The sequence below is a fragment of the Kogia breviceps genome, chromosome 5 (genome assembly GCF_026419965.1).
Source record: "Kogia breviceps isolate mKogBre1 chromosome 5, mKogBre1 haplotype 1, whole genome shotgun sequence".
Classification (NCBI taxonomy): domain Eukaryota; kingdom Metazoa; phylum Chordata; class Mammalia; order Artiodactyla; family Physeteridae; genus Kogia; species Kogia breviceps.
This window is the reverse complement of record NC_081314.1, coordinates 11934134-11950422: the sequence shown is the minus strand read 5'-3', so window position 1 is coordinate 11950422 and position 16289 is coordinate 11934134. Positions and strand designations below refer to the sequence as shown.

Here is a 16289-nt window from a genome sequence, read left to right as displayed (position 1 = left end):
ATGAATTTTTAACTTCACTTTTTGAGATAATTTATTAGACATGGATATTTATATGTAGATAATGATGTTCAGTAGAGGGTGTTGGTAAATGGTACTTTTAAGGTATTTCTTCTAAGACCCATTATTCTTACTATCAACATAGATATTGGACTAAAACTTGCTTATCAAATTTATATTAATATAAAAATGGGGCTCCAAACAGATTATGGTAGAAGGCAAGATATAGGACTTTTGGTGCTAGGGACAGAGTTTTTGATTATCTTCATTGACAGTTTGAGCCTCCCAATAGCTTCGTGACTCAGGAGATTGATAAAGGAATTTTAAGATGTTTACTTTAAAATTACCTAGATTATAAAGCAGAAGCTAACACACCATTGTAAAGCAATTATACTCCAATAAAGATGTTAAACAAATAATAAAATAAAATAACCTAAATATTATATTTCTTATCTAGATCTCTGGCTTCAAATCCTATAATTTTTCTAGTACTCCAGCATTCTTGCTTAAGGTAAACCATTTATAGGAAAAAAAAATTAAGTACAAGAATTTGGATCAGTGTAGCTGTAAGATTATAAATCAACAACATACCTATGTGGCTTTAAAAGGAAATACAATGGCTAATATGTACATGTAGAAACAGAGAAAATAGGAACCCTGATGTAATCTTCTCCTAACATACATTTTGACTAGATCTTATGTTAATTTATTTACTTATGTGTTGCACAACCTAAAATAGACACAAAATACTAGAAAATGATAGAATAAAGATATAACAAAGATACAAAACCATCTTAAGTGCTTGGAAAAAGAACCTCGAAAAAAGGTGGAAAGAACCAAGATTATCCTGGTAAGAGAAGAAAAAACTAAGAGGCAGTTTCCTCATGATATATATATATATATATATATATATATATATATATATATGTATATCCCTGAAGAACTCACAGAGGATAACCAAATGTTCCATTCTAAAGACGAGTAGAGAAAAGGAAAAAGAAATAGTGGTAATATTTTTAGTTGGAAGGAAGATACTCTATAATTTTAAGATTTAATGAAAATGTAAATTAGTTTTTTAAACTAGATTTCTAAATATAATCAAAGGGGAAGATAATATTTTTCCAAATAGTTGGTAGGCTTTGTTCAGGTCATACATCCTGAATAACAAACTACTGTGATACTTAGTGGCATAAAACAATATTTCATCGTCATTTTGTAGTAATTTCATGATCATTTTATTATGCTCTTGGGTTCTTTAGGTCAAGAATTAGGAAAGGGGGGCTTCCCTGGTGGCGCAGTGGTTGAGAATCCGCCTGCCGATGCAGGAGACACGGGTTCGTGCCCTGGTCCGGGAAGATCCCACATGCCGCGGAGCAACTAAGCCCGTGAGCCATGGCCGCTGAGCCTGCGCGTCCGGAGCCTGTGCTCCGCGATGGGAGAGGCCACAACAGTGAGAGGCCCGCGTACGCAAAAAAAAAAAAAAAAAAAAAAAAAGAATTAGGAAAGGGCACAGTAAGGCTGATTTGTCTCTGCTTCTCCATGTCAAGGACTCAGCTGGAGATAGCTCAAATGATGGGGGGCTACAATCATTCGAGAGGCTTCTCACTCATATGTCTGGTGCCTGAGCAGCAGCTGAGGATTCAAACAGGGAGCTCTGAGTGGGCTCAGGTGGGTGGGTCCATAGAGGGTGGGTCCCCTAAGAACCTAGGACTGGAACCTTGGAGGGGCATGGGTGGGCCCTCATGGTGGGCTGGCTGCAGGGGGATGGTCTGAGTAGCCTCTGAGGGCTGACCGGAGTGCCTACATGTAGCCTGGTCTTCCTCATAGCATGGTGGCTTCAGGGTAGTAGGACTTTTTACCTGCCAGCTTTTGGCTCCAAAAGCAAGTGTTTCTCATATAAGGTGGAAGTTGAATGACCTTTTAAGACCTACCTTCAGAAGTCACGTAGCATCACTTCTTCCAGAATCTACTAGTTAAAGCAATCATAAGCTTGTTGAATTGAAGGGTAGGTAATATTGGTAGCCCACCTATTGATGAGAGGAGTATCAAAGAATTTGTGTCTATGTTTAAAAACCACCACAGACTTAGAACATCTCCAATTGAAAATATGTTCTTCCAATTATATATTTAACATTACTGTTAATTAAATCATCATTATATAGAGGAATGGCAAGGGCAGCAGTCACACCTGAGATTGCTTTGATACTTAGGGGAAGGATGAAACCACTAAGTTTGGGATGCTACTAAACTGGGTAGTTGGTGGGAAGAAAAGCTATTTTCCTCCCTGATATTTCCTCTTGAGGGACAAATTACGATTCCCTAACAACACTGGAATCTAAGCAGAAGGATAAATAATGAAGACTTAACTGCCAAAAATAGGTATAGTATTGATATATTAGGAAATTTCTTGATAAGCACAACAAACAACAAAACTCTGCCTACTTTTTTAAACTACAGTGTTGCATTCTATAGATTATATTCTATCTTGGGATAAATCATTTTAAAACAGAACATTGACCAAATATTATTGAATATCTGAATGATATTATTATCACTTGTGCTTTACTTTGGTGATTTCAAACCTGATTACATTATTGTGTCCAGAGTTATCAGAATCCTTAACTTATACTTCACAACTTGAGCATTATATTGGGAAAATATTGCTTTTGAATTTTGTAAACTAAACAGCTTCATAAACTTTGGTAAATTCATTTTTATACTTGAACTAGAATTTTCCTCTTATTTGGGAATATTTTTCCTTTTCTTCTCACATAGAATTCCATTGTAAGAAGATTTAAGAGTATTTTTAATACATTTTAAGAAATTCTCAGTGTTTTCGTGGAGCATAAAAATATCTCATGTCTAGACTTTAATTGCTTTGCTATCTTGACATGTTGGTTTCTTGTAGCTGAAATCATCAGTTTTTCTAGGCTGAAGTCTCTTTCTGTGGATTGTGCTTGTTAATTTTGAAATTTCATAAACACTATTATGAGTCTTTATAAGTTAAATGTTTTGAAATGGCTGAGTAGGCTAGTAATAATCACTAATGTTTATATAGTGCATGCTATGACCAGGCACTATTCTAAGAGCTTTACATTTAATCCTCATAACAAGTGTATGACTAGATACTATTATTATCCCCATTTTATAGATGGGGAATTTGAGGCTTAGAGAGATTTAAAAACTTGCTCAAGGTCATTTAGTAAGTAAGTGGCAGAGCCTGGATTTGAATCTAGGTAATCTGGCTCCAGAGTCTATGCTCTTAACCACTACACTCTTTTATTACACGTAAGAAAACAAAACAAAAAAAAAGGAACTGGACTGTATAGAATTGATTTCAAACTATTATTAAAACTTTGAATATCAATTAAATAATAGTACTATCAGATCGTATTCACAAGTTATATTTTACTTTTTTTATATGTGTGTGCTTCATTTTCAGTTTGTCTCCCAGTCCAACTGTCAGCAGTTCCTGAACACTGTTTGGTTTGGACAGATGTCAGGTTACCGACGTAAGCCTACCTGTAAGAAGATAATGACTGTTTTGACAGTTGGCATGTTTTGGCCAGTTTTGTCACTTTGTTATTTGATAGCTCCCAAATCTCAGTTTGGCAGAATTATTCACACACCTTTTATGAAATTTATTATTCATGGAGCATCATATTTTACATTCCTGCTATTACTAAACTTATACTCTCTTGTCTACAATGAGGATAAGAAAAACACAATGGGGCCAGCCCTTGAAAGAATAGACTACCTCCTTATACTGTGGATTATTGGTAAGTATCAAGTTAGTTTAAAAAGTTCTGCCTTTATTTATCCCATTAATTCTCCCTTGCTTGGTGGCATTATAAGCTGCCTTCAACTTGTAATTTTACACTGTTTATACAGGAAGAATTTGAATGCTTCCATGATCATTGAAGACTTAACATATTTTTTTTTAAGATAAATGTTTTTGAACTTGATGATAAGCAGATCTCTTACTTAGTATTACTTAATTACATGGAAGTTAAAAATTCTTTCTCAGTTGCTAAAATTGTTCATGATTGTTAAAACAGAAAAACAAATTTTGCGATGAATTTTTTTGGTTATAAGAATATGAACATTTTCTTAGGTATTTTGAAATGTAATAATCCATTTTATACTCGGTTGCATTTTAAGAGTTAACTCTTTTGTTTTATTATATCATTAGTTTTTCTTTTAAGAACCTATGAACTTTTATAGTTACATATTACCTTATATAGATAAAACATTCCCTGGTGACTCACTCTATAAATCAGTTCTTTGTAATGACAGCCAGATCTCTTTAGAAATGACAGCTTTTTTTAAAAAAAAGACATTTTATTTTCTGAAAATTGGGTTTTTTTAATAAGTATTATGCTGTATAATAAATATTTTAATGCTCTTCTGCAGTTTTTACTGCCCTTTCCCTTTTTGGGAGAGGTGGGAGGAGGAGGGAAGTTGAGGTATTATGGTCTTTTAATGACATCCCCTTTATTATTTCCCTCTGGATCTTCAACCTTGTTTTTAACCTCAGCATTTCCCACCTTTTTTTTTTTTTTTTTTTTTTTTTTTTTTACTATTTGCTATAGAGTAAAAGGAATATTGAAATTTATTCTTTTCTATGTTATGAAGCACTGATTGATTAATACGTTCTTGACTGTTTCAGTTATTAAATAATTTAAGAAGAGTTAATGTACACTGTTCACCTTTAGTTCTTCAGATATAAAAGTGTATTTTGGGATTTTTATTTTTATTTGGAAATTAGTTCATTTCAAGTAACTTGATCTTAAATCAGAGTTATGTTTAAAATTAAGTAGATACAGTTAAAATAATACACATTTGAACTTTAGGTTAAAGAGAATTAAATAATTTCTTGTTAATATTTTCATGTTTCTGATATTTCCACTATCTTATCTAAAATTTAATATTTTAATTTAGGAAATAATTTATACTTTATCTTATTTGACTCCAAATTGCATTGTTGTAGATCTTTTCAATGTGAAATTTGTTTATATTTTTAATTGGGTAGGTTAGGCTGAAAGGAATCTCTTAGAAGCACTTTTCCCCTCTCTTTAAACTACTTCTGAAAGATTGTTATATATACCTTAGTTATATAAAAGGGAAAATTTATATCATTCATCTGTAACCTATTGTTTAAATAGTAGTGAGAGAGAAAAAATATTTTCTTTGTTTTGTAAAATAAACAAGTCTGTAGCCAAGTCTGTATAAGAAGTAAAGTTTATATTTCTTAGCAGTGAGTAAAAACTCATTGAAGTCAGAGAGTCATACCACTCCTTGGATAGCATAAATATTGCTGCTGTCACTGAATTTCACAACAAGTGGTAAAACTGTGGCTACTCTTTTCTAATCACAATGGCCCTGAACACACACACACACACACACACACACACACACACACACACTATTATTAATTTTCTAAACATATTCTCAGTAGAAGAGTGCAGTATGAATTATGCCAGTAAAATTCCTGGAAGTGTTTTTCTTTTCTCAGCACAGCTTCTGCTTTGAAACAGTTAGATATGAATAAACCTTGCCAAGGATGTTTTCTGAACCTGTTATGTCTTTAGATCACTCTGACTTCCTTAAATATATAGATCTGAACTTGCTCTAAGGAAACATGTAGGAATCATTTGCCTACTTGTTCAGAGTCACTCCTTGGTTCAATTTACTTTTTCATGCAATAAGCACAGGGACTTCTGACTCATGATGCCTGGCTTCTGTACATTTGTTTCCTGTTCTTTTCCTTAGCCCTTCAGGAAAAAAGTAGGGTTAAATTATAAAAAGCAAGGTAGAAAAAAAGAAAACAATGTGTTGATGAATCCACAGAATATTAATGGTATCCATTTACTTAATTTTTTACCATTGGAATATAATAGAACAGCCCTTACAGAAATGTATATTTTGAAATGTTGTTTACCTACTTTGTCCAGGCACAGGCAGAAACAGATATGGCCCAACACTCATGGAGCTTATGGTCTAATTATTGTTTAAAAGAAAAACACCCAATAACTTGAAAATCACACAGATAAAATTTAAAAATTACACGAGTTAAGTGCTACTAAGTAAAGGTCATGGAGCTAGGAGAGCAAGCATTTTATAAGGGCATTTTACCTACTCAGGGGGTTGGAAAGTCTATCTTGAAGAAGTGATAAATAAGCTAAGATTTAAAGGATAAATGAGTCCACTTGGAGAATCGGGAAAGAAAAGTATTGTGGGAGAATTGGGAGAGAAGAATATTCTAGGTTGATGTAAAAGTTACATTCAGAGGCCCTCTGGCGAAGAGGGAGCATGGCGCAAAGAAGGGACTGCGTAAAGGCTGGAGGAAGGAGGACAAGGGAATTGGGATTTGAGATGAAACTCTAGAAGGGGGGCTTCCCGGGCTTCCCTGGTGGCGCAGTGGTTGAGAGTCCGCCTGCCGGTTCAGGGGACGCGGGTTCGTGCCCCGGTCCGGGAAGATATCCCACATGCCGCGGAGCGGCTGGGCCCGGGAGCCGTGACCACTGAGCCTATAGAAGTGGATGTAATACTAGACCACGGACAGCCTTGTTGGCCATATTAAGTAATTTTGACTTTATACTAAGAGCAGTGGAAAACCACTGGCGTCTTTAAGTAGGTGGGTGACATGATCAGATTTTCAGGTTGAAAAGATCGTTCTGGCTACAGCGTAGAGAACGGGTTGGGAGGAAGAGCTGTGGCAAGAGCAGGTAGAGGGAGACCAATAAGGAGCCTGTTGCAGTACTCTAGATGAAAGCTGATGGTGCCTTGGACTTATGACACTTGCCATAGAAAGAGAAGGAAACGGATTTGAGAGATAGTTACAAAGTAAAGCCAGTAGGACATGGAAATATATATATATATATATGAAGTGAGGGAGGAGGAAATTATTAAGCAACCTAAGTATTCTAGGAGAGTACTAGGTTTGAGGATTTGTGAAAGAGTAGATCCTGAGTGTGGTTTTAGGTATGTTGAAGTTGAACAGCCTTCGAGAAATTCAAAAGAGATGTCAGTCAGACAATTGGATATCATAGTCCAGAGCTCAAGAAGAAGTTTAAGCTTGAGTTAGCAGTATGCGAATAATCTGCATATATGTCGTAGACAGAACTGTGGGCACACATGAGACACTTGAGAAAGTGTAAGATGAGAAGAGAGGACCTAGGAGCAAGCCTCGAGGAATTCCCAGAATGATGGGATTACGGTTTGCTAATCTTACTAATTCTAAAAAACAACAAAAAAGGACCCCAAAATATAGTCCATTGACTATGTAGTGATTGCATTGCTTATAATAGTTTAAAATTATTGTGTTCTTCCAATCCAGCTCAGAAATGTGAAATACATCAAGTGTATTAGCTTCACTTTGGTGTGGGATATTCCACAGGAGCTGGGAAACTACCTGTCAGTGGTACTTAATATTCTTTCATATGTCTGCCTTTCTTGATCAAAATCTTCTCCAATTCATGTTGTAATTTTTGTCAAGTGTTCCCTTTAGGTATAATATTACATTTTACAGAAATAAAACACTTATTTCTGTAAGCATCTTTCTTGGCTTAGGTTTTACTGTTACAGTGTTCGGGTTAATAAAATGTAAACTATTTGGTTTAACATTTTTGGTTAGTTTTTATCTATTCATTTTAAATAGAAGCTCACCCAAGTGGAATTTTTAAAAAGTGTTTTCCCTGTCAGACCTGCAAATATTTTAAAATGTTTTTCTAAGTAAAATATGGGTACTGTATAATTAAGATGTTACGAACAGAGTTTTTCGAGAATACTTCATGTGTTTCCCAGGGGACTTACTCTGTTCACTGGTAAGTCAGAGGATGATTCTGATTGGCTTACCTTGATCTTCATCCATATTTAGGTTGTAGCACTCTGTTCTTTTGTCACTTTACATTCTCCTTAAAAATACCTTAGTGGAGGAATGTGTCATAAAGCTATTCTTGATTGTAGTACTGTTCTCTGTTACTCCCAGGAATATATAACTATGGAGAAACTTCTGGCCAAAGAAGGGGAAGGGAGTTATTTGGTTCGGTTGGTTTTTATTTATGTATATTTATTCATTGAGCAAATTTTTGAGCACCCACTGTGTATCAGGCACCATATAGGACATTTAGGACATTGGTTGATAAAACAAAGATTCTTACCCTTGAAGAGTTTACCCGAAGTGGGAGGAAGATAGTCAGTTACTAATAGACATAATAAGTAAACTATATCCATTGTTTAAAAGTGATAAGTAGAGTTGGGGGATTGGGAGTGAGGGGCACGGGGTTTGCAATTTTAAGTAGGGTGATCGGAGTAGGTGGTGAGCAAAGATGCAAAGTGAGGGAGTTAGCCAAATGGATGTCTGGGTGAGGAGCTTCCAGCCAGAGGGAAGAGCCCACGTAAAGGCCCTAAGGCAGGAGTCTTGTGTGTTCAGAGAACAGCAAGGAAGCAAGGAGGCCAGTAGTGGAGGGAAATATTGATAGGAGAGGAGATCAGAGAGAAGAGGTAATGTAGGGCCTTGTAGACCATTGTAGGGAATTTGGTTTTGACTCTGAATAAAATGAGCTGTAAGGGAAGGTGCAATGCCCACTCCGCACAGTCAGCAGCAGTGGTCTTAGGTTCTCATTAACATTCACACTCGCCGGACACGATAGGCAAAAACCTGGCACCAGGTTTACTTACCTTCGGAAGACATGACAGGAAATAGAGCACATCCGCATGACAGCTTCAAATATATCTTTATTGGCAGGTCTTACAAAAGACAGGGCTGCTTCCCAGCCCCATAGGGGCACACTCAGTTGTATGGAATGAGGCCATATTCATGGGTGTGGGCTACCCCAGCCAAAGAAGCCTGAAATCTACCAGGATTTCTTATAAATCCAGCAGGATATCTTAGAAAGCCTCAGAATGTAGCTCCCACTACATGCACACTTTACATTAAGAGAGACATCACACAGAGAAGCTGAGGCCTGTGTTTCTCAGCATGTTTTTATATAGTCCTGGTTGGGTATACTTTTAAGGTCTATGAGTCCACTCATGGTCCTCCCAGTCCAGATGCAGTTTCCCAATCAGTGGTTGTTTTTATAACAATCTTGAACACAGCTGACCTTCCATATTTTTCTTAATGTAGTATGTTTCCAAGGCAACACTTAAATAGATGAAAACATGAGATTTTGTTCCCATGGGAAAAGCGTTCTGTCCTGCAGTTAATTCTTTCTCCTCTGGGAATTACTACAGTGTTTTGGGGAGAGAAGTAACACTTGCATTTTAAAAGGATTACTCTGATTGCCATGTTGAGAATAGATTTTAGGGAGAACAGGGTAGAAGCAGGGAGACTAGGCTATTTCAGTAATTCAGGCCAGAGAAGATAGTGGCTTGAAGTTGAAATAGTGGTGAGAAAGGTTAGATCCTAACTATATTTTGAAAGTAAAGCCAGCAGGATTTACTACTGCAATGAATGTGTGATTTAAAAGAATATCAGTCAGGAATGATTCAAGGACATTTAGAGTGAGCAGCTAGGATGGAGTTGCCATCAAGTGAGATGGGGAAGTCTTCAAGAGCAGTGAATTTGGGTGCAGAGATTAGGAGCTCAGTTTGGACATGTTAGGACATCCAGTTTGAGATGTAGAGTAGCCAAGTACCTATACAAGTTAAGTTTAGGAAAGAAGTTTAGAGATATTTATTATTATGTAAATACAGGTTGAGTTCAGAGATAAAAACTTGAGAGTCTACCACATAGATGGTATTTAAAGCCATTAGACTAGACTGGATGAGGTCACATAGATGGTATTTAAAGCCATTAGACTAGACTGGATGAGGTCACTATAGGAGTGAGTGTAGACAGAGAAAAGAATCAGGAACTGAGCCTTTTGGGGGTTATGTATTTAACATCAATTTGCTTTCTTATGCTTGTTTCACATCATTTATTAAAATCCCTCTCTGGGAAAGATATTGTCATATGAAACTTAAGGTTATTTTCTTTCGTATTTTAAGAACATTTTACTGAATGTTATTTTTTTCTGCTGAATGAGGCTACAACTGACACGTGTTATTTATTTAATACTTTGAGTCTTAAGGTATTTTTTAGTTTATTATTGAATTAAGAGCATTATCTGATTTTTTTTCTTCCTTTTTTAGGGATGATTTGGTCAGACATTAAAAGACTCTGGTATGAAGGGTTGGAAGACTTTTTAGAAGAATCACGTAATCAACTCAGTTTTGTCATGAATTCACTTTATTTGGCAACCTTTGCCCTCAAAGTGGTTGCTCACAACAAGGTGACTATTAACTATGTCAACTGGAGGCACAAGTGAAGTTTATTTAGGAAAAAACCAGGATATTTAGCTATGTATCTCAGAGTTACTTTGGCCCAAATCTGTGTCTTATGTGTTTTTATTCTAAACCTATCCTTGTGCAAGGGAATAGTACACATTGTTTCCTTCCTTTCTAATAGCTTCAAGGGTGTTAATTACCATTAAATGTTGGTTACCTATTTTATGCCAGGCACCATGGTTGATACTTGCTATACTTTATCTCATTTTATTCTCACAGGGATTCTATGAGACAGATGTCCTTATCCCCATTTTGCAAATAAGGAAAAGGAAGCTCAGAGATAATAAGTAACTTGTCCAAGACCACACAGTAAGAAACCAAGACTGGATTTAAATCCAGGTCTGTCTAGGCATTTTCTTTCTACCAAATGCCAATTCCTTACATCTGAGCTAGGTTCACTTACCTCATTAACCTATGTATTACCTCATTAACCTAAGTAACATAGAGTTACTTAAATTGATTAGTGTTAGATATCTTTATATCTATCAAGAAAAAGTTTATCTGAATGGAACTCATTATATAGTGTTTTACACAATCCAAATCATGACTATTATCTTCCACAGCTTAAAAAGTTATGTAAATTTGGTTATTTTCTGATTCCTCTATTTTTAAATTTAAAATTTGACAAAAATCTAACCTTATAGACATCTTATAATGTTACTTTTATAAAGATTTATTAAAAGCCCAGGAAAGGCAATGGAGATTATGTTAACTATCTTTGTTTACACCTGAGTTTAGAATTCTGAGGCGTCACGTTCAAGGAACTATTTATATAATATTTTTTGGTTTTTGACTAATTTATAAACTATAGAGAAAGCAAACTGTTTATCTTATATCACTTTATTAAAAACCTCTATTCATGTAATTGATCAGTAGTACCAAACATGTTTATTAGGTATGTTCAATGACCAGAGTTGTGAAGTTATTAAGAAAATGAAAAGATCATATATAGATAGATGGTTTGATAGAGAGGTTGATGGTCATTGGTTTTTTTAGACTGGTCTCTCTAGTTCTAGAATCAGGGTGTCCATATAGTTTATTATTCAGACCAAGACACTTTACAAATGAAAGGGGGCACAATTAATAATTATGCCAGGAAAACTGGTATGTAATCTGGGACTGTCCCAGGCAATTGGAACACGTGGTCATTCTATGTCTAAGTATAATAATACACTTTTTTTTTCTTGTTATTTAGAAGGGAGAATGCATCTATGGGCCATTGTAGAATCCTGAGTCAAAGGGCTAGGTTAATTTAATGTGATAGCTAATTAATTGACAGCACACATTCTTACAGTTTGTGTTGTGGAATTTAAGAAAAACTAGCAAAAATTTCATTCATAAAAAATTTAATGACAGTTTTTAAAACATTAGTTTTTTAAAACATAAGAATTTCTGAGAAAACCTCTTTATATAGCACAAGTGATATTGCCCCACATATGTAGAAATCTTTTATTTATTTAAAACAATGTTATTTCTATTAAAAGAAGAGAACTTTATAAAACATAAATGGAGTTCCCCCACAAGGAGACATAAAATAGTTTTCTTTCAACAGTCAGAATATTTGTTTTTATTTTCCTAACTTGCGAGAGCTGTTTTATCTTTGGCTTTTTTTTTCCTAACCTTAGTTTCATGATTTTGCTGATCGGAAGGACTGGGATGCATTCCATCCTACACTGGTGGCAGAAGGGCTTTTTGCATTTGCCAATGTTCTGAGTTATCTTCGTCTCTTTTTTATGTATACAACAAGCTCTATCTTGGGTCCATTACAGGTAAGTAATTAAAATTTCTTGAAGAAAATTTGTAAAACTACTACACCTTTTACTTGTCCACTGGAACATTGTTTTCTCATGATATTAAAGCTAAACTTTGCTTTTGAAAATAGTTAACAGTTGAAAAGTCACAGCATGTTCATCTGCTTTGCTTCTGGCTGAATGAGAATTCTTTGCTTTCAGACATTCCAAACTGTGTTAAGCTGTGGTCCGTTGTCCCTCTCCCCTGAGTTCATAGACGTAGGTGTAGATGTATGTAAAATATAGTTATATTTCAGACAGTAGAGGGACATAAAATTTTGCTTTTTACCAAAATGAATTTCACATTTAAAGTTTTAAGTGATAAATATAAGGGAGATGTTGTACAAACAGAATTCATACTTCATGATGATGTTGAAAATATGCAAGTTATATTTTAACAAAATACTCTTTTACTTTGTTTACTAAATATCAAATGTAGTAAGTTGGAAAATGGAGTATTTAGAGCTAAAAAATTTCATAGTGCTTATATAGTCCAACTTTATGCTTTACAGTACTTTATAGTTAAAGAAATTGAGCTTTTATCTTTTCAAAGTAGTATGATTATTATACATGAGAGTCCAGGACTAAATTCTAAGTCTCTTTACACTAAAGAAAGGACTCATAATTGGTTGCATGTACCCCACAGATTTTAGTAGTTGATTGTTCTTGAATGGTGGAGTCAGTTCTGCTTGGTGACCAGCTCTACATAATACTTTGTTATTTTGTAAGTCTGAAAACCTGAGCAATATTCATTTTTCCTGGGCTTCCCTGGTGGCGCAGTGGTTGAGAATCCGCCTGCCGATGCAGGAGACACGGGTTCGTGCCCTGGTCCGGGAAGATCCCACATGCCGCGGAGCGGCTGGGTCCGTGAGCCATGGCCGCTGAGCCTGCGCGTCCGGAGCCTGTGCTCCGCAACGGGAGAGGCCACAACAGTGAGAGGCCCGCATACCGCAAAAAAAAAAAAATATTCATTTTTCCTTGTTAAGTCAAAATTTACTAACAATTTAGATTTTTTTTGTATTTTTAAAGGAGATATTTTAAATAAAATGCATAATTACCTTCTCCAACAGAGATATGAAAACAAAATATGTAGGAAAAACCCCATTTGATTTGGCTTGAGCTGTCATCCTCCAAGAGTGTTTCCTGAAGTGTGACTCTCTCTTAGTCAAGTCCTGTGAGATGCTCGGACTGAAATAAGTTTGGGATCCACTGCATTCCCTATAACCTCTTTTGGGAATTCACAGTGCACATTATCACATTAAAGCCTATGAGAAAGAAGTAAAGAAACTTGTTTGATCTTGTTCATACTCTCATCACCTAAATTCAGTTAGCATCATACCCATTTTTCATGAAATATGCTCGGGTCTCTTTTTTTCTCCAGAACATGGTTTGTGAAACACTGCTTTAGACTATCTGTTATTTTGATTTAATTTTATCACTAATATCTTCTGTAAATGTTTTAATCAAGAGTCCACAGTATTTCTACATGCACATTGTTTTCTTGGTTTTTTAGCTAAAAACTGATGGTATCACTATGTTTCTATACTGAAAATTTCTTTACAGATTTTTACAACGAGTTAAAAAGGAAAAAGTATATTATTATTTCTTAGCAAATTATTTGTTTCTTTTTCTTAGAACTGTTGAGTCAGGTCTTCCTGACTTAATCTTTTCCCAAAAGAACTATAGATATGTATACAAATACTGTGTAAGTGGGTATTTGTCTTTTCAGCCGTGGTGTGTGTTTTTCTCCTCCAGCAGGGTACTTTATATTGTTCTAATAGCCATACAACTAGCAAATAATTTAAGTGAAGCTAACAAATATTTATTGTGCTCTTATTTTTTAAAAGGTCTACAGGTTAATCATAATATATGTTTAAATATTATGATCTAGTCCAGCAAATGATTTTTTAAAAAATTATCTTAAGGTATAATTTGCCATACAGTAAAATGTACCCATCTTAACTGTATAGTTTGATGAGTTTTGCAAATATATAAACTTGTTTCGAGTGTGACTGGTTCTCATGGTCGCAGGCTCCCTGCTCCAAGTCATTATATAAAGTCTGCATCCAGCAGGACGAAGGGGAAAGGCAGAGACCATGAGCCAGCTGTCTTTCTTTTTTTTAACAAGAGGACAATTATTTTTTCCTCGAGGCCTACGAAATACTTCCACTTATAACTCATTGGCCAGAATTGGGTCATATGGCTGTTTGTATCTCTGAGGAGATGAGTACTTTTAATTGAACATATTTCTCCCCAAGAAAACAAGGTCTGATTAGTCAGAAAGAGGGTGAAAAATAGATATTTAATAAGAATCTGTAGAGTCCTATCTTCAGGCTTTTACTTAAAAAATGTCTCCAATAAAGTTATTTGTTTTCCAGTATAATCTTATTGACATGACAGATTTGTATAACATATTGGTGACAAAGAACTCTAGAATAATTTTGTGCAGAAGATTTATAATATATTTTCTTCTATTTTGTTGATCAGAAGCAAGGAACTCAATTAAGAGAGTGATCCAGTTATGAATATAAAGCGAAAAGAAATGCAAAAGAAAAACTGACAATAAGTTAACTACTTTAGCCAAAATGCAGCTTTTTTTCTTTACATAACATGCTGTGTCAGGTAATGTTTTTATGTGATTACTGCAGTTGTTTGTTAAATTTATCTCCATTTACTAACATTTTTTTCCTTCCAAATCTGTAGATTTAGAAGCTGACAGACTTTTATTTTAGCTGGTTATATAACCTGCAGTAGGAGTCCAGATCTCTCCCTTAGTTAGAATAACTATAATTTATCATCCAAATAGAGACACTTCAGAGAATGAAAAGGATATTATTCATTACTAAGTTGGGACAACAGCTGTGAACTGGGACTCTACCAGGCAAAGCAAGGTCATGGAATTATCCTGTAGTGGAATACATAAAATGATCCTGATTCAGCAGTGATTGAATCCTTTATTCTATTACTTGAAATTTGTATGATCGTATTTGTTAAATTTCTGACATGTTGTAGGTAGACTTTGGAAGATGGCCTTCTACAATCGGGCCTTACTTTCTAGCCATTGCTCACTATATAGTCATCTCCTTATCTCTTCATGAAATACTTCTCCATCTGGGCCAAGACCAGTCACTCATCTCACACAGGTCCTGTGCTTTCCCACTTCCTTGTCATTTTTTATGTTATTACCCTGTTTAGAATGTCCCAGACCCGGGGTCCCCAACCCCCAGGCCACGGACCGGTATCAGTCCGCGGCCTGTTATGAACCAGGCTGCACAGCAGGAGGTGTGCGGCAGGCAAGCGAGCGAAGCTTCATCTGCCGCTGCCCATTGCTCCCCATCACTCTCATTACCGCCGGCACCATCCCCCCCCTCCCCACCCACCCTGTATGTGGAAAAATTATCTTCCACGAAAACAGGCCCTGGTGCCAAAAAGGTTGGGGACCGCTGTCCCAGACTATCCTCTGCTTGTTGAAACTTTACTTATTCATTCAGTAAACATGTACTGAGTGCCTGATAGGTGCTGGACACTGGGAATACTGAAGTGAGTATGCTGCAGGCTCCTTTTAAAGCATGCATTGTTCACTGAGGATGACAAGCCAATGACAACATTTGGAATGGTAGATGCTGTAATAGAGAGCTCAGAAGAAGGGTACTCACTTCAGTCGAAGGCATCAGAGGAGACTTCCCAGAAGAGATGACACTGAAATTAAGCCTTAAAAGATGAGTTGAAAGGAGGTTGGCTGTCGGGCATTCCAGGGAGAGGGGACATGCACCAGCTTTAGTGTCCCCACCACTAGAAAATCTATTCCTACACTCGTACTCCCATGAGAATGAATTTCTCCATAGAATGGACTTAATGTCTGTTTGTTGAATTGAGTTGAAAACCTTGTTAGATGGGGTTGAGTAAATACAAGCACTGATTGGTCTGAGAAAACAAAAAAATCTGATGGAGAAATAGGGCTACATCCTAGCTGTTGCTGTACCTGCTTGTTCCCATTAATAACAGCAACTAACATTTACTGAACATTTCATGTGGGCCAGGCACTCTGTTATATGTTTTCCATTTATTTAAGCCCCATCACAACCCTTGTTATTTTTTATTTTCATTTTACAAATGCAGGGTTTAAGGCTTAGGGAGAGAAATAGTTCACAGAACTATTAAGTGGCAGAG

The 16289-nt window shown here is 35.8% G+C and overlaps 1 protein-coding gene across 7 annotated transcripts in view; it reads left to right on the top strand.

Moving 5' to 3' along the window:
• Window positions 1-16289, top strand: part of TRPC1 (transient receptor potential cation channel subfamily C member 1) — a 67165-nt gene that overhangs the window by 35201 nt on the left and 15675 nt on the right. For 6 of the 7 annotated variants that reach the window (XM_059063801.2, XM_059063800.2, XM_067033621.1 and 3 more), the window contains 3 exons: window positions 3440-3776; window positions 10135-10274; window positions 11955-12098. In XM_059063801.2, coding sequence (XP_058919784.1) covers window positions 3440-3776; window positions 10135-10274; window positions 11955-12098 — 621 coding nt within the window. Of the gene's footprint in view, window positions 1-3439; window positions 3777-10134; window positions 10275-10548; window positions 10669-11954; window positions 12099-16289 lie in introns of those variants that run through there. The other variant, XM_067033622.1, reaches the window with a different exon arrangement.